Source organism: Pinus tabuliformis, chromosome J (genome assembly GCF_031772625.1).
Source record: "Pinus tabuliformis cultivar Carrire ecotype Pingquan chromosome J, CPIR1, whole genome shotgun sequence".
In the NCBI taxonomy this organism is placed as follows: domain Eukaryota; kingdom Viridiplantae; phylum Streptophyta; class Pinopsida; order Pinales; family Pinaceae; genus Pinus; species Pinus tabuliformis.
In genome coordinates this window covers 1,609,364,962-1,609,384,231 of record NC_142295.1, presented here as the reverse complement: position 1 = coordinate 1,609,384,231, position 19,270 = coordinate 1,609,364,962, and the positions used below count along the sequence as shown (strand labels likewise).

At 35.2% G+C, this 19,270-nt stretch overlaps 1 protein-coding gene and 1 pseudogene across 1 annotated transcript; both read right to left on the bottom strand.

Moving 5' to 3' along the window:
• Window positions 1–6,066: 6,066 nt before the first annotated feature.
• LOC149233644 (probably inactive leucine-rich repeat receptor-like protein kinase IMK2 pseudogene) lies at window positions 6,067–6,534 on the bottom strand (annotated as a pseudogene).
• An 11,056-nt stretch (window positions 6,535–17,590) lies between these two features.
• LOC149233643 (F-box protein GID2-like) lies at window positions 17,591–18,622 on the bottom strand. The gene has a single exon (XM_089376792.1). The coding sequence runs from the start codon at window positions 18,530–18,532 to the stop codon at window positions 17,846–17,848; it is 687 nt and encodes a 228-aa protein (XP_089232918.1). The 5' UTR covers window positions 18,533–18,622; the 3' UTR covers window positions 17,591–17,845.
• Window positions 18,623–19,270: the final 648 nt, after the last annotated feature.

Below are 19,270 nucleotides of genomic sequence, written 5' to 3'. Positions count from 1 at the left end.
CACCCTATTTAAATAGCTCTCAAGGCTTCACTGTCTGCAATTAACCAAATTACATGTAGCTTTACTTTTCATATTATTAGGACGGAAACCTCTACATCAGATAGCCCTCCAGCGTTGTCTCCACCAGGCTTAATGGAACATGGCTCCGATACCAGTTGCTACTCCAAAGAACAGAACTGATTAAACTTCTATGGCAGCAAACAAACATCACAGACAAATCATAGACAATGGAGCAACAACAAAAGAACAGCAAAAGAAATTGATAGAAGAGAAAACATAACTTCATATTAAACTCAGATATTACACACAGAGAGGTATTACACACAGAGAGGCATAGGCCTGCTTGCAATCACTGACCAAAGAAATTACAAATTTATAGAGACCAAAGGAGGATCTAGAAGATAATGGTAGGTTTGGTGTAACTGTGGCGGTGATGGCTAGAAGATAATGGTAGGTTTGGTGTAACTGTGGCGGTGATGGCTAGGATAGCGGACTGTCAGAGTTAGTGCCTTCATTCGCACAGTGTTGAGTTTGGCTTCACACGTAACATAGGGAAATGTCGGTACCAAGTCCTCAATGTAGAAATAACTCGCTGAATCTCATTCAGTCGGCAACGATAATAAATAAATTTCTGACAGTAATGTAATCAAATGAATGCAAAAACATATAAATTAATATAAATTTATTAATTATATAAACAAAAGAAATTAACTATATAGAGTAATTTTATAAAATTATAATTTAAAATTATGATTTTTTAAAATAAAATACAATATTTTTTTTTATTAAAAAACCAAAAAAAATTCGAGGCTAAGTAAAGTTATGGTATTTTTTTAAATAAATAAATATATAATATTTATGAAAAAAACTATTAATCCTTTCAAAACATTCAATTTCTTAAATATTATAAAATATAATAAATTATTTTTTTTAAGATTTAATTTAAATAAAATTAAGTTCAGTTAAAATAAGTATAATAAATTTATATAAATATATGATGATTAGTTACTAAGATTAATATGGCTTTATTGGACTTTAAGAAGGAAGTGGTTAATTGAAAGAAGTGGTTAATTGAGATTATTTAAGATTTTATTGCTTTGATAAAAAAGGAGGGAAATAAGCATTATGAGGTCACTATAGTTTTCTTCATTGAGCAAGTCAAGGAGGTTGGTAGTGAGGCAAATGTTATGGAAATGAGAACGAATGTGAGTAAGGGCTGGACAATCCAAGAGAAAGTATTTTTTTTGTTGAATTGAGGCTTCTGTGATTCATATCGAGTTTATAAGAAAGAGTTTTTCGGCGTAAATCACATGATAATACATTTGTCGACGTGTTTCGAACCAACGAGTGTGGTTCATCGTCAAGACAACTTGTCCTGGCGATGAACCACACTCGTTGGTTCAAAACACGTCAACAAATGTATTATCATGTGATTTACGCCGAAAAACCTTTTCTTATAGAAAGTGTTTTTCTTCTTCAACTCTCTTAGTATTGCAAAGGGGGCATATTGTTCAATCCCAAGGAATCTTGGGAATAGACTAACTCTGAGTTTCACTCCGGAGCTCATGAGAATTAGTTTTGATCCTTGCAATATTCATTCACTTCTTAGCACTTGTTAATACAGAAAGTTAATTCTAGTTAGCAAGTGTGGGGTTGATTACCTCCTTATAGTATCTTAACTTTCTTTTCCCTTATAACTCCATATCATTGCACAACTTATCCATAAATTTGGAAGTAATGACATTTTTAATATTATCCTTTATCCCTAAGAGGATCTCCTCCCTTATCTCCAAATGGTTGAGCAAGGACTTGGCATCCTTATGCCACCCTCGCTTGAGCTGAAGGTGGTTTTGACTAGAGTTAGAAGCAAATTTTGGGAGCCTCTTGGCTAGCCTCAATCAAGAGAATAGGGTAGGGAGTATTACCTTTAGTCTTGAGGTTGTAGGTTATGAATTTTTTTTGGATTATTTCAATCTTTCTCCAAGAATATCTAGATAGACTACAACATCACACCTCCCATCATATAAATATAATAGGGGTGACGAGAGCCTTGAAGAGGAACGTTTTTTTACTCCAAACCTAAAGATCAGTTGTTTTACAATTGTTTTCAAACTCATAGTAAGCTTTCCAACCTCCTAAAATCCTTTTCTCAATGCTATAGTTCTAATTGAGCTCATGGTGAATGCCAATACCTAAATATTTGCAAGAAGAAACATTCCCTAAGTAATTGTTATCATAGATGAAATTGTCATAAGTGATCTTTTTGGATTTAATAATCATAACTTTAGTTTTGTTAGTATTAACTGACACACCCATATTGATACAATAATCATGGAGGGTTTTAAGCTCCTTTTCGAGATCGTTGGGTCTCCTAGTAAGAAGAATGATATCATCAGCATAAAGGAGAAGAATAATCACTATACCAGCAAGCTTGGGTCCTTAACAACCAGGAACTTCTAAGCATTCCTCAAGCTTGTCAATGTAAATGCTAAAAAGGGTGGGGGATAGGGGACACCCTTGTTTAACATTGATGTTGCATTTAATTTTAGTAGACCAACCCTTGGTTGTCTTAAGCTTGGCAATAACATTCTCATATAATCTAATAACAACGACCCTTAACTTGGGAGGAACCATTATTTCATCAAGCCTTTGCCATAACTTCTCTCGAGGAACAATGTCGAAAGATTTTCTAAAGTCAATAAAACAACAAAAGAGATTAGTCTTATTATTACGACAATCCTCAGCAATGGTCCTAAGAGTGACAAGGTGGTCAATCGCAGAGTGGTGTCTTCTAAAATAAGCTTGCCCAAATGCTCTTTTACCATGGGTTTCAAGCCAAGCCCTAATATTTTTCTCTAGAATGAGCCCATACAACTTTCCTGAAATGTGGCTAATCATAATAGTCCTATAGTTAGAGGGAACATTTTTAACCCCACTTTTAAAGATAGGAATGATAAGGCTCCGCTTTACATCCACAACCTGGGGAAGCCATGTATAACCACCAAGTTGAGGAGATTGTGCAAGTACAAGGTGAGGATGGACCTTCCAATTTTGAGAATTTCATCTTGGTATCCTTCAATATCCATAACTTTCCCATTAGCGAGCTTTTTAATCTCGGACTCCACGTCTTCCAAAAAAATGTACCTCCCTCTATAGGTGTGTTTTTTATGTTTCCCATGGTCTCTAGGGTGTCATAAAGGTTCCTAAGATAAACATCCCATTCCTTTAAAGGGATCAAATTGTTCTCTTTCGATTTACGGGCAAGAATGCTCCTCCAAAACTTTCTAGGCTCAACTTTAGAGAGGTGAAGGAGAAGATCTTGCCTCTTGTTTATATATTCTCTTTTTTTCCTTTTGATAAGAGCTTTGTACACCTTGATTTTCTCACCCTTAATAGTTTCGTTGGGAGCATCTCTAATTGCTTTCCTAACATATATATAATCATTTTCATATCAGGGGTTGGAAGTCTTATTACTCTTATTATATGATAACTCCTTAGGGAAGTTGTTAATGGTAGTGGAGAGGATAGTAGTAAAATTGTGGTAGATGTGATCAATGTTGCCATTATATGTTAAGAAAGCTAATTCCTTTGTTAAAACTTCTAAGAATAGAACTATTTAGTTTTGTCAAAATGCATGTCTTTGACTGTCACCATCCTTATGCATGTGGTTGGTGTACATATCAAGATTAAGGGTTAAGAAGAGAGGTCTATGGTTAGAGTTAGGCTCATCGTCATTTAGAAGATCAAAATTAACTATACGGTGGAGAATTTGTGTATCAAATATTGCATAGTCCACAACATTGTTACCACGCCCATGAATACAAGTCATCTAACCAGAGGAAGGCCACTTATTGATCCCATTACAGATAATCAGGTCTTGGGAATTGCAAATCTTAATTAGCTCAGTGTGAAAAAGGTTCTTGGTAGTGTCTTCGAAGTTTCATTGAAATTTACTAGCTAGAACATAATACTCACCAAGCCACAAGGGGTTAGAGTTAGAGTTATTACTTAATATAGTGGCTTGGATAGTGGCAGTCTGAGCATCAAAATCGCCAAGCACAACGATGTTTCCTTCATTCCTTAAGCTGTGGATATCATGTTCTAAGTTAATGAAAAGGCAATTCTTATCTAGGTTGTTTTTCTTATAGGAGGTAGAGTTAATGGGAGCAAAGTAACAAGTTGCAAGGAAAATTCTATTGGTATTAGTGTCAAAGATTTCGATCCAAATGTATTGATTAAGGGGGTCAACCTTATGAAGCTGCATGTGGGAAGCAATGTTATTTTTGATATAATAGGCTATACAACCCACCCCTCAAAGAGACGATCTCTTCTTCTAAGTAGACCAAAGAATGAATCCATCAATGTGGAGAACCCTACATTCGTCATGCTCCTAAGTTTCGACTAAGAGAATAAGATTATTATCACACGCTAAATTCATTATGCTCCTAGGTTTCGGCTAAAATAATAAGATTATTATCACTCGAGATCCAACTTAACATTGAACCTTGCGCTAAAAACAATGAATTATATATATATATAAAACTTAAGTTAAAATAAGTTATAATTGTTTTGAAAATAACAGTGAATTTTATATGTGTATAATTTGAATAGAAGAGTAAATTTTAAGGAGTGTAAATTTTAATAATTAAATAACTGTGTGAAAGTAATATTTAGCTTTTATTTTTTTGGTCTAAGATTAGAGCAATCACTTTTGTCATTGCTAACATCCTTTTATTACAAAATTAAAGAAATTTAAAATTTAAAATTAGAGAAATTTAAAATTTTATTACAAAATTAAAAGTACAGAAAAAAGTTAAACTAAAATGTAATAAAACTGGAATTGAAAACCAGTGAAAAAAAGGTTATCATATTATTAATTAAAAAAGGTTATAATTAAACTATTATTATAATTAACAGTAAATATATTATTTCTTTAAAAAAAACTTCTCAATCGGAGAATTCAAATTAAGTTCACGGATCAAACAAGTAGTGTGTATTCTCATTAAATTTTAGAACGCCTTCACAATAACAAATATCATGGACCTGTGACTTAATAAAAAGCTTTCGCTTACCGACCTGTGGCACACGAAAATACATTCAGTATGGTCCGAAAAGAGAGTATAGATAAAATGAAATCTGAAAAGAGCGTTTGAACACCATTATTTTCTGCTCTAAATTCATCTGTATTTCAGCACATACGAAGACACTAGAATTGTTGACGCACAGTATAAAGTAAAATCTGAAAAGACGCTATATACACACTATTATGTCTTTCAGGAGGATTGAGTGAATTTAGGGCTTGTAGGCGTTTTGAAAAACTACTTTGAATAGTTTACCAAAATATATAACCGTATTAATGGAGGTTTAACTTGTAATTTTTGCACAAGAACCCTAATAATATAAATATATGTCACTGGGGGAGAATTTAATGTAAATATCTGCAAACTGTGAGAAAGAAACCGAAGTGTCCGGTACCTATAATGTTGTCTGCATCACAGTTATTTGGAGGAAGATTGGGAATCCATGGATCCCCAGCATCTTCGGCCTTAATGTCCATCTTTTTGGATGAATGATAGAGGGATAGAGAGGCGTCTGGAGCACTTTCCGCTCTTTTCACGTCGCAACAACTGACAAAAACGCAGATGCACGTCTCTCCCGACAAAATAGCGGTCGTGGTAGTGGGACTGGGAGACGACCTGCACGCTAAAACTTAATAAAACACGTTGCCGATGGCTCCTCTTTTCTACTCACTTGCCCCTCTTTTCCTGGCCACTTCGTGAAGGCGTTTTAATATATGTCTACAGTTTTTATTTATTAGCAATGGTTTCTAAAATGTGCAAAGATACGCTCAAGATTTAGAAAGATTATTTAGTTTATCCACAAAGTTTTTATTTACGGTCAACAATATATTTAAAAGAAAACAACAATATTTAATTTCAAATATGTTTAAAAAACAAAACAGGGAAGCTGCCATACCTAACAATAAAATCAAAGAATGAATTGAAAGAACGAATCTATTGTAATATATTGTATAGTTATTATATGATATCTTATTTATGAGTCTTATTATTCACTGTTGTGGTGTTGCTGAAGTGGAGGAGTGATCAAATTCGGGTTTGATTTCTCTCGCTGATGCACAACCTCATCCATATCTAGCTTTGCAAATGGCATAAGGTCCACAAAATGCATAGCTAATTGCAAAGCGTTAAGCAACTCGTCTTTAGAATTGGAAGCTTCTTTCATCGATTCCAAATCAGAAATTTCATTAGTCCACTCTTCTTTCACAATGGAAGCAACCCATTCAGGAAGGTCCATCCCGTTGTCTACAATCATGGGCTCGCCTAGTGCCTTGCTAATCAGAAGCTCCAGCAAGACAATCCCAAAGTTGTATACATATGTCTTGGTGGTGTCTGTCTTTAGTTTTGTGAGCTTATGAACCCTGTATCTAAGAGCCCCTAATGTGGCAATCACATTGGAATTGACAGTAGTTGTCATCAACCTATACAAGTTAAAATATGCAATCTTGTCATTCATGTTTTGTCATCAACCTATACAAGTTAAAATATGCAATCTTGGCATTCATGTTTGCATCAAGCAGGATGTGGTTGGAAGTGAGATTTCCATGAACGATGTTCTCATTGTTGTGTAGATAAGCAAGTCCTCTCTCGACACCAATTGCAATTTTCATTCTCGTGTGCCATATCAAAGGTGTCTCTGGGCCTCTTGCATGAAGAAATATTGTAAGGCTTCCACCAGGCATGAAGTCAAAGACAAAGATATTTTTATCTTTAGGACCCCATTAATAAGCTCTTAGAGCAAGCAAATTAGGATGCGTGATCTGCCCAAGAGCATTGGCTTTTGTCTCGAATCCTCTTTGACTCTTTTTGATTCACTCCCTCAACATCTTCACTGCAACTTGATTCTTGTCCTCCAAAATAACCTTATACACAGTTCCATAAGTTCTCTTGCCCATTACTTCTACAGTTACACAAAGTAGGTCATCTGCTGTGAAATTTAAGACCTCGAATTGTGTGGAGTATCTAATAAGTCAAGCTACCATAATTAACTATAGTCAACCATAATCAACCATAGTAAACCATGTGATCATATATAACTATGGTTGACCACATTTGCTATGGTTGACCACATTAGCTATGGTTGATAATGATTGGTTATGGTTGATTATGGTCACTATGGTTAATCAAAGATGACCATGTTTACTTATGGTCCACTGAGGTCGATAATGGTTGACCATGGTTGACTATATGTTGATTATGGTTGATCAAAGATGATATTGCTTGTTCATGGCCGACTAAGGTTAATCATGATTTCTCATGGTTGATTATGCTTGACCAATATTGACATGGATAACTATGGCTAACTAGTGTAAACCTTAGTTAACCATGATCAACCATACTTTAATTTTTGTTTATCATGCTACAATGTTGAATATTAAATAAACCTTAAATCTTATTAAATATAAATATTAAACCTTATCCACAACATTTAATATCAATATTATTAAGAAATCTCATTAATATTAATCTAATCAGCTAAATATTAATATTAATAATAATATTCTTAATAATATAGTTAATAACCAACCTTATTATTATTATTATTATTATTATTATTAAACATTTTAAAACGTGTTGACTAGGGTTGATAATGTTTGAATTTGGACAACTGTGGTTGACTATGGTTGAATATGGTCGAGCAAGGTTGATTAAATACCACTACGAGTGAAGAAGGTTGACTATTGTTGACTATGGTAAACATATGGTTGACTAAGTCTGGGTGTGGTTAACTATTTAAACATTGACTATAAAAGTTGGCTACATTTGACTATGACATAATGTTGTAATATTTTTGATGTGTTTGTCATATTGCAACATTGAGTTTTATTCATCAAAATGTGATGTGAATTTTGTGTTCAACACAAGCGATGTTAGTTTTTATTCATCACATTGTGATGCCAATTAAATATTAAATAGAACTTAAACCTTGTTAAATATAAATATTAAACCATATTCAAAAAAATTATTATTAATAATAATATCAATAATTTTTTTTTTGTGGGATGAATTCTGTTATTTGAAAAAAAGGGGAATTACATAACGATTTTCAAATCTAGGTTGGTCTCTCACAAGGGAGCCTAAACTAGATCCGAAAACATACTCTCCTTAAGGATTAGAGAGCCAATTGAAACTTGAAAGATACAACAATGATCACACTATATATAAAACTATGGCCTAACTAACCTTGTACAAAAGAAGCTAGAACTATGCAATCACACACTAAGACCATATCACAATCAAGCCAAGGTCTCTAAATCTATTCCTGTAGTGAAGATGGGTGTTGCCGAGTTTGTTGAAGTTTGTCTTGTTGTTGGGGGGATGCCAAGGTGATGCTTAATATTCTCCAACCTCCTATCAAGATTCCTTAGATTCTAATGCAAGTGTTCAAGGGATTGAAGGATGTCCATTCAAGATTCATGATGATCCAAGAGAGTTCGCCCCATCAGAAATTCCATCTGCTAATAAAGGTCAATTCTTTACACATATTGGTAAACCTTGCTCTCTTATGGCCAATATCTAGGATCCAGTCTACCCATTTAACTAAAACTTATGTGTCTGAAAGGGAGGTTTTATGAGAAGACGATTCCCCCTCCATACTAGTGAGTTCATCTTGTACAGGAGCAAGAGTGAGCTCCTGGAAACAAGCTGAAACCTTCAATCGAACAATCCATGTGAGTTTTTCCCTTGTAGATCTGCTCTTGATAAGAAGTGACACATATCCAGACTCAAGCTCGCTGAAATGGCATGAGGAACTAGACAACCAACTATCTAAAGACAATATTTTTTTCCCACTTACCAGGTGCAAATCTGGGAACCTAAAATATATAATGCCTAGAATGCCAAAATGGATAGCACATGTGTTAGTTGGAATAAGAACCAATACAACAAAACACATACACAAAGACCACAACCACACCTCCAACCACCAACATACCTCACACCACCACGTGGACTGCAAATGAGGAAGCCTCCATATACACAGAGGAGTCACAATGACACCATCATAAAATAAATATGAATCCAACTCCGTAGAACGAGAAGGAAGGAATAAATCATAAACAGATCCAAACTACTTCACCCAACAAGACTCCTCCCACTACCAAGGCCCCAAAATGACCACCTTCACAATAGAAAAGTAGTTCAAGTAATGGGAAACAATCACCAAACTAAAGGCCCAATATAACCCAGGGATGCCCATAATATATAATGCCTAAAACTCCAAAATGGATACTATAGGAGCCAACTATATTAAGTTCCAATACAAAAAAACACATATACGAAGACTACAACCACACCTCCAGCCACCAACTTACCTCATGCCACCACTCGAGCCACAAACAAGGAAGCCCCCATGCACACAGAGGAATCACAAAGGCAACACCATAAAATAAAGATGAAGTGAACCTCGTAGATTGAGAAGGAAGGAAGAAACTAGAAATAGAGCCAAACTCATTCACCCATCAAGACTCCTACCACTACCAAGGCTCTAACTGACCACCTTCTAAACAAAAAAAGTCGCCCAGGAACTAGGAAACAATCACCAAATAGAAGAGAGCCTTGGTCCATAGATAGAAAACATCGAACACAAACTGGAAAAGAGATAACAGTCCCCAAACTCCTTCTAGCAACCCAAAACCCAATGCAAGGATTCTACACAACCCACCAAAGAGACCATCCAATAGCTATACCTCAAACAGAGACAAATAGCACTCATAGGGCCAGTAACAGAAAGAAAAAAATATATCTACAAGCAAAAATCATTGCCAAAATAAACAATAACAAGCATCTAAAATAATAAAGGAGAATTACCACTTTAAATGCTAGAAGTAAGATAAAAACAACCATTATAATTTCCCTAGCACAAGTTTTAAACCAAAATATCTACAATTCCACCAAATTAGCATAAAAATTCTAATAATGGAGTGCCCAACATAATTACCTATGTCCACTAGGATTTGCCACTCTTGAAGACCTGTGTTATCTCCTCTATGGTAAACATGCAACTAGGAATGCATTGTCACTAAGGAAACATATCTTTCATGGTTGCTTTGGGCCCAATAAAAAAAGTTCTTGCCTCCCCTATAGCATTGAAACTAGGTTCCTACTGTCAATTCCCTCCTCCCATGACTGAAGCCTATATAATTATTCGAGGATTTAATGGTACCAAAATCATTATGAGTGATTCCCTCTCCACATGCTTAAACCTCTCGACTAGCGCACCATCTGAACGTCATCGTCCCTTCACTATAACTGCTACAGGGATCACCAAAGCCACACACACCATAATTTATACTCGTTGAGGGCACATTACCACATCCCCTAACTCATTAGCTAGGTGGGGTGGTGGAAACCTGCACCCCACCCCCCTTCCCACCACCTCCACCTTTGTCTTGATCATCGCCCCATCTAGGGAATAAAAATAGTTTTATTAACCATATTAAAAATTAAATGTTAATTAAACTCTAAATACCATTAAATATAAATCTTATCATGACACCTTATTAAATATAATTCCTTACTAATAAAACCTTATTAATAAATGCTATTATAAATCTTCTTATTAAACTCTTTAAAACCTTATTAATTTTATTGTTAATGCTATTAATTAATAAACTTTAAGATTAAGTTTTTTTAAACCATATTTATATTAATAAATAATTTTAATATTAAGATTAATAAACAATTTTAAATTTAAAAAAATAAAAGCTTATCGAACCCAATTAATATTAGTAAATGTGTTTGAAATGATATTAACATTAATATTATTAAATATCTGTAAACCCTTACTATGAATGAGCATGGTTTAACCATGGGTGAACTTGGCATGATGAAGTTAACAATGGGTGAATATGGGTTGACCACTTCGACAATGGTTTACCGTAGTTTTCTATGATAGATTATAGTTGTCCATATTGATAAAGGATAGCTATGGTTGACCTATTTTACCATGGTGACCTAGGTTGACCATGTTTGACTATATTAACCATAGTTGGGAAGAGTGGTACTAGTGCTTCAGAACTCTCTTGCACTATAGATTGTAAAAATGAAAATTACGGCTAGGAGGGTTTTTTTTATTTAACCCTCCTTTGGTGCATTTTCCAAACACACTGGTGCGGGATATATCCAAAAGCAACATTTTTTTTAATTAAAAAATATCACAGTGCTTTTCTTGAGACACCTTGGGGCGTTTTGCTACAAGTACTATAGCATGGCCATTTTTTTAGAATTTAAAAACCACCTAGCAGTTCTCTTTAGAAGTTGGTTGAGGCCATTTTATTAAGTGTACCACACCGGGGCTTCACTGGAAAATAGCACCACATTTCTCTAAAATTATAGCGGTGCTCCTTACTAGTATGCATCAAGATGTTTTACCATGTGAAGGGCACCGATGCTATCGACTATTCAAGCACCGATGCATTATGTTATGTAGCGCACCATGTTTTTTTATTTTATAAAAATAAATTTTCGATGGTGCACCATGTTATTTGCAGCACCAGTGCTTGTATGGATAGTAAAACACTAGTGCGTTTGTATATTTTAGATGCATTATTAAAAAAACATCGTCTAAAATATCCGCCTGCCCACCTCTGCTAGTGACCTTAGCTACAAATAGATATTTGGGCTATTTTTATAGGGGCTTCTGTAAAAACCTCTGCTAGAAGGTATTTTCCTTGTAGTGTTTGGAGAATCCATGAACTTTAAAATCAAACTGATAGTATGCAATAGCCTCGTGGTAGTGAGTTACTTGAGGCCACTAACCAATCTCTTAAATAGAGTTCGATCTACATTAGATTCATTATCCTCTTCACTGGAATTTTTCCCCATTATAATTAGAGTTGGTGTTGGTTTATAGTTCATCGTCATGAACCTCTTCAGTGGATCCATAATATGTTTTTTTTAAACAAAATTATTTATAAAGTTGATTGGAGGACTTTAATAACAAGGAAATATCACATTAACTCCAAATCAATCATTTCAAATTCTTGTTTCATGGTTGATTTAAACTTGTATATTGATAGATTTTTTGTGAAGATCATATCATCAACATTTAAATAAACAATCAATATTTGACCTTGTTTATTCACCTTTGTATACAGTGTGGGTTCACTCCTACTTCTGTTAAACTCATTATGATTAGATATGAATCAATATTGCTATACCATCATGTGGAAGTTTGCTTAATCCCATTCAAAAATTTCTTTAATCAATACACTTTATCCTCATGTCCTTTAATCACATATCATGGTGGCTGATCTACATAGAATTCTTATAAAATACTATTTAGGAATGTTGAATTTACATCAATTTGATAAACTTTCAACATGTTTTGAGTTGTTATGACTTGGAAATCTCTAATTGTGTCTAAATTTGCAATTAGTGTAAAGGTATTACTATAATTGGCTCTATATCATTGTTCAAAATAGTTTCCAGCGAATTTGCCCTTGTACTTTTCAACTTCTTTTTTCACGTTAAATCTATTTTTATAAACTCCGTTTATAATAATACAATAGTTACCTTCTCATAGTTCCACTAAATGTATCATTCTTCTCTATGGAATCCATTTTTTCATCCATCACTTTGACCCAATTCCACTATTTAATTTCTTATTCAAAATATGTGGTTTTAAAAGTAAACAATTGAAAATGTGAAAACACATTTAGATCTTCAAAGAGTTCTATCAAACTTCTAGCCTTTCTAGACTTTAGGGAAATAGTTGTAGGATTAGATCAATTATTTAATTGAAAATTAGGAAAATATTAGGTCGTTGGACAAGATGAATCACCTTGAACAAGACTTATTGGAGAACTTGTTGTATTATATTTGACTAATGATTAAGTTTGTGAACCTTGGTGGCCATATTATGTAATGTACAACTCTGCATCATATTTTTCTTAAGATGTTGCTTCTTCAGTGGTTATAGTATTTTCTATGATCCTATCCCACGCTTCATCTTCTTTTAATTCAACATCGCTACTAACTTATTAGGATAATTTCGAGCTATAAATGAGCTTCCTAATGTTAGGATATTTTGACACATAGGAAATAATTAAGTACAACTTCGTCTAGTGTATAGTTAGGTAAAGTGTGTTTCTTTAGTATGTACTTTTTGTAACATACAATCTGATAGTCACGATATGTTCTAGACATGAAGTGATCTGACGGTTCATTCTCTCCTCAGTATTACCGAAACTTGATCCATGGCTTAACACTCGATTGGTTCATGATCTCTATTTAAAGAGCATGGAGGGTCATTTGTTAGGTGACCGTTCATGAGAGAAGCTTATGTAAATTTTCTTTCTTTTACATTAATAAATTGCCTAAAGTGGCTGCGTTGGCTTAAGTCGTGGACTGTTTCCCTCTTTGAGGATTTTAACCACGTCAAGAATACTGGTGTATTGATCTGCAATCTGTTTGTGAATGGTGTCCTTTGGTGTTCTATCTAAGGAACTTACCCTGTAAATTCCTAATTTCTGGGCAGAAGCAATTAGCTGTGAAAATCACAAAGTAAATCACACTCCTACTAAGGTTTTAAAGAATATCACTCTAGAAGAAGCATGGAGCTCAATTAAACCATATGTAAGTCACTTTCGTGTTTTTGGAAGTGAAGCATGGGCCCATTCTCTAGATAAGAAACATAAAGCTTTAGAACCTAAGAGTGAAAAATGTATTTTTGTTGGATATTCTGAAGATGTCAAAGGATATAGACTTCTTCAACCTAAATCCAAAAATGTTATCATTAGAAGAGATGTAAAATTTGCTGAAAATATATTGGCCTATGAGCCTAGTTCGATGGATGCACCACCTCTCTCTATCCCTTCTACTTTTGAAAATATTCCTTCTTCAGATGATGACAGCGAGGATGACAATCCTCCCCCACCTTCTCGAGATCCTCCTTCACCTCCTTAGCTTCCAAAATGGGTCCGTGCTACTCGAGATGCACAGGTGCTCTTACAGGTGATCCTACAGATCAACGTCGTACACGTTCATAGTTCGATAGAGCCTCTTCTTTATTAGCTCAAGCTTCAGCGAATTATGATCCTGCCACTTTTGCAAAAGCTTCAAGCCATCCATATTGGGACGCAGCTATGAATCAAAAATATCGTTCATTACATGGGACCTTCTTCCTCTTCCAAAGGGATGAAAACTTGTTAGATGAAAATGGGTTTACAGAACCAAGTTTGGACTAGATGGAAAAGTTGATAAACATAAAGCTTGTCTTGTTGCTAAGGGTTTTTCACAAGTTGAAGGCATTGACTATACTAAAACCTTATCCCCTATTGCCAAAATGAACTCTATCCAACCTTGTTCTTTCCCTTGCTGCCTCTTTCAAATGGGAAGTCCATTAGATGGATGTTAAATCCACCTTCTTACATGGGGACTTGCATGAAGAAATATATATGGAAAAACCTCCTAGCTTTATAAACATAGACTCCAACCTTGTATGTCGGCTTAATAAATCCCTTTATGATCTCAAGCAAGCCCCTCGGGCTTGGTATGCCAAAATGGATAGCTTTCTTTTAGACACTGGCTTTTGTAGGTGTCATTCTGACAATACTGTCTACACCAAGAAAGTGGGTAAGTCTATTATCATTCTTGTTCTTTATGTTAATGATATTATCCTTACTGGTAGTGATCCCAACCTTATAAACCATGTGAAGTCTAGCCTTAAAAAGAAGTTTGAAATGACAGAATTAGGACACTTGCATTATTTTCTTGGTCTTCAAGTCCTGCAATCCAAAGAAGGTATTTCCCTTTCCCCGTCCAAGTATGCTTGTGATCTTCTATGCCACTTTCACATGGAATACTGTAAGTCAACCCCTTCTCCCTTTCAGTCTGGAGCCAAAATTTTAGTCACTTGTACTTCCCCTGAATTTGGTGCTACCTTATACCGTTAGCTTGTTGGAAAACTTTTTTGTCTGACCCATACTCATCCTGACATTTCCTTTACTATTGGCCTTGTTGCTTGGTTTATAAAAAACCCACATGAAAGTCATTGGAAAGTAGTTAAAAGAATACTTTGTTATGTTTGAGGTGTAGTTCAGTTTGGGATTCATTAGAATCAAAAGCATCTCCTCTATTGGTTGGTTTTACTGATTCTGATTGGGTTGGTGACCCTGATGATCGGAAGTCTATTGCAGGTTATGTATTCACTCTTTTTTCTGGACCTATTACATGGGCTTGCAAGAAACAAATTTCCATTCTATTTCTTCAACAAAAGCAGATGGCATTGTTGAAGCTAGTAAGGAAGCCATATGGCTTCGTCAGATCCTGTCAGAGTTTGGTTTTCAGCAGCAACATCAAATTACACTTTGGTGTGATAATCAAAGTGCCATTCAACTATGTAAAGATCGAGTCCAACATCAACATAGAAAACACATTGAACTACACATGCACTTCATCAAAAAGCTCATTCATGACCATGTTCGTGAAGTACAATATTGTTCAATCGATGATCAAGTTGCAGACATCTTTACAAAGGCTCTCACAGAGGTGAAGTTTACTAAATTTCGATTTATGGTTGGAGTTCAGGAAGTTGTCACTAAGGGGGGATAGGCTCTAATGCCTCCTTCCTTCTCCTATTGTGTCATTTTTGTACATCCTTCAAATCTTATCCCAAGTTGTTCTTAAGGGGGGATGTTAGGATATTCCGACACATAGGAAATAATTAAGTACAACTTGGTCTAGTGTATATTTAGGTAAAGTGTGTTTCTTTAGTATGTACTTTTTGTAACTTACAATCTGACAGTCACGATATGTTCTAGACATGAAGTAATCCAACGGTTCATTATCTCCTCGGTATTACCAACACTTGATCTGTGGCCTAACACCCGATTGGTCCATGGTATCTATTTAAAGAGCATGGAGGGTCATTTGTTAAGTGACCATTCATGAGATAAGCTTATGTACTTTTTCTTTCTTTTTCATTAATAAATTTCCTAAAGTGGCCGTGTTGGCTCAGGTCGTGGACTGTTTCCCTCTTTGAGGGTTTTAACCACGTCAAGAATACTAGTGTATTGATCTGTGTATGCAGAGTGGGTACTTGTTGGATGTGGAATTTAATTCCACATCCAACAGGTGTCTACACTTGGCATTTGAGTAAACCTATAAGGAGATATGCTGAAAATACAATTAAAAAAATAGTTTTCTTCTTTTCCCTTTGAAATATTCTCCCCTAGGGATGAAATCATCATATTGAATCCTATTGGTTCTTTTAAAGTTAATTTTTTTAGTACATTGTTTGGTTTGAGACTCATTTTTTAACCTAAAAATTCCCTTAATGATCGCCTCCATTGTAACTAGGTATATGATTTATATTCCTTGGACTTATAAGTGTACCTAATAATGATGCACATGAGCATATGCTACACAACCAAATACTCTGAAATGTGCTACATTGTGGCTCACATATGTCCATGTTGCTTATGGGACTTTGTTCTTCACACTTGTAGTGGGAGATCTATTCAAAACATAAATAGAGTAAGACGTTGCTTCTCGCCAAAGATCATTTAACAAATGTTATGATTTCAACATGTTTCTAGCCATACTAATAATAGTATTGTTTTTCTTATTTACTAAACCAATTTGCTAAGGAGTGCACCTTATCATGAATTGTCACTCTATTGATCCTATGCTACTTGCAAAAATAATGAAAATCATTTGAATCCTATTCATCTCCTCTTCCTAATCTCAACACTTTATTTCGCTGATCACTTTGTTTCTCCACCAATGCCTTGGATTTTCTGAACTTGTCAAAGGTTTCATATTTCTTTGCCAAAAACTACACCCAAATTGTTTTGTTGTAATTATTTATGAAGGTTAGAAAATAGCAACTTCCGCGTAGTGATTGGATTTGCATTAGGTGACATAGAACTAATTGTATGAACCAACGTTAATGGTGTCTTTGTTCTAAAATACACTCCTTTAGGAAACCATCTTTGTGTTGCTTTTCCAAATTCTAGTTGTCACATGAACTAGCTAGCTCTTGAATGGGAGGCAAACCTTCAACCATCTTTTTCTTCTACTATAATTTTATGCCACTGAAATGTAAATGACCAAATTTAAAATGTTACAACAAAAAATCATCCAAACATGTCACATTTTTCATAGATGAGACATCATATCTATCATAATTCATGGCAAGGCTATACATTCTATTATTTTGTATCTCCTTCCTAACAATCAACATCTACTAAAGAGGTTTATCATATATAAAACAACCATTTCCCTTAAAGACTGCATTATATCCTCTTAGAGTAATTTCACCAGCACTAAAAAGATTATGTTTCAACCTTAGGGTATAATACATCTAGTTTTAGTTTTTTTGTCAACATATTGACCATTCTTTTTAACATAATATTTAAAATATTTTTTAACCCCAAATTAACATTAATTTAAAATAAATCATTATAATATATCATTTAAATTTAAATAGATTTATATTTCATGCCATATGATTGCTACACCCATTATCTACAAATAATATATTATTAGACCTCCACGGTTTCACGGAGTTTTGAAAGTCGTATTACATCTCCAGAGATTCCAACTTTTAACAACCCTAACAAGATTAAGATATGTCATTTTCATCCGCAGTGAATTTAATGCAAACATCTGCAACCCGGGAGAAGGAAACCTTTTCTGATACATCTCTGTGATTAAAAGATTTAGAAAGTAATCGACGAATAACGTTAATATTACAGAATTGAAGATAGTCAAGCCTTCTGTAACAAGTGTCTGGTACCTTTAATGCTGTCTGTATGTGACGATTATTTGGGGGCGGATTGTGAATCCATGGATCCCCAGCAATAGTTTGCACCTTCAGCCTTAATGTCCATCTTCCTTGAAGAATGATGAGGGATAGAGTTGCCTCTCCACCCGTCCAGAAGGCGGTGCACATCGGAAGCGAAGGCGGTGGAAGAGGAGGAGGCTGCCTCTTGCTCATCTGAACAGGGATTCCATACAAGTCCGGCCCTGCGAGCTGAATTCAGATGCAGAGGGATTATTCTCTCATAGCGATCGATGGAAAAGAGCGAGAGGGAAAGATAGACCTCATCCTTGCTCCACTTTTGCTTGGGCGCAGAAGATGAAGGATCCTTCGATTTCAAATGCTTGCGATTGCTATTGTTTCTGGCGAGAAGAGGGTGTAGGCAGTTGACGTAGAGACGCCTGAATCCGCCGAGGCCCACCACCACGGATTTCAACTGCCCACTCTGAAGCGAAGCGGTGGATGGCCAATGGCGCGTGCAGATGCCTTCCCACAGACCCTCGTCGTGGGCGACCTGCTTCCATTTGTTGCTGACGCAAGAAGCCATGCCCAAAGACGGTGCATCCAGATACTTGAATATCTCGTTCAGGATGTCAATATTGGTGGCGACCTCATCCTGGCATAGCGCCACTTTCTTGTATTTGCCCGCTGCGACTCGATCCCGTGACTCTTCGTTCTCCCCGCCCATGACTGACCCCCTTCGGCTCTTCCAAAAAACACAGAAAGAAAAAAAGAAATAGTGGAGAGGCAGATGCAAAGGAAAGGAGAATGAGAAGACGATAGATCTCCCGCAAGAAGAAGAAGAAGAAGCAAAGGGAAACATGGGTGCAAGTGGGGAGGCAACGGGAAACGACAAAGTGGCGTCTGGTCAAGAGCGCACTACCCATTCTTTCCACATCGGGAACAACTAACAAAAAGGAGGACCCACCTCGCTATCCGACAAAATAGCGTTAGTGGAGGAGGACCCAATCACAAAAACAACATGTTGCTTTTGGCTGTTCTTTTGTACTCACTGGGCCGCCATCTACTTTTCCTTACAATTTCGGAAGGATGTTTTAATATATAGTTTTGGTTGTCATTAGCATTTTTGTTATATCTAATTGTATATCATAATATATTTAACATGTGTTATAATATATTTGTGAAAACCAAGGTGGTCGGGTTACATTAGAAATAGAAATAATATATCAACAAAATTAGATTATATCAATACAATATTCAAAATCAAATCGAAAGAATTAATTGTGAATAGTGATAACGAGTTAAATTAGAAAATTAATAAGTTAAATTATAAAATAAATTGGGTGTTTATAAGTGATATTTTTGAAAAAAATTACCGTCGATTTAATAAAGATTGATTGAAAACACAAATTTGACGGTGAATAACTTTGCTAAATTGATTGAAAACACAAATTTGACGGTGAAT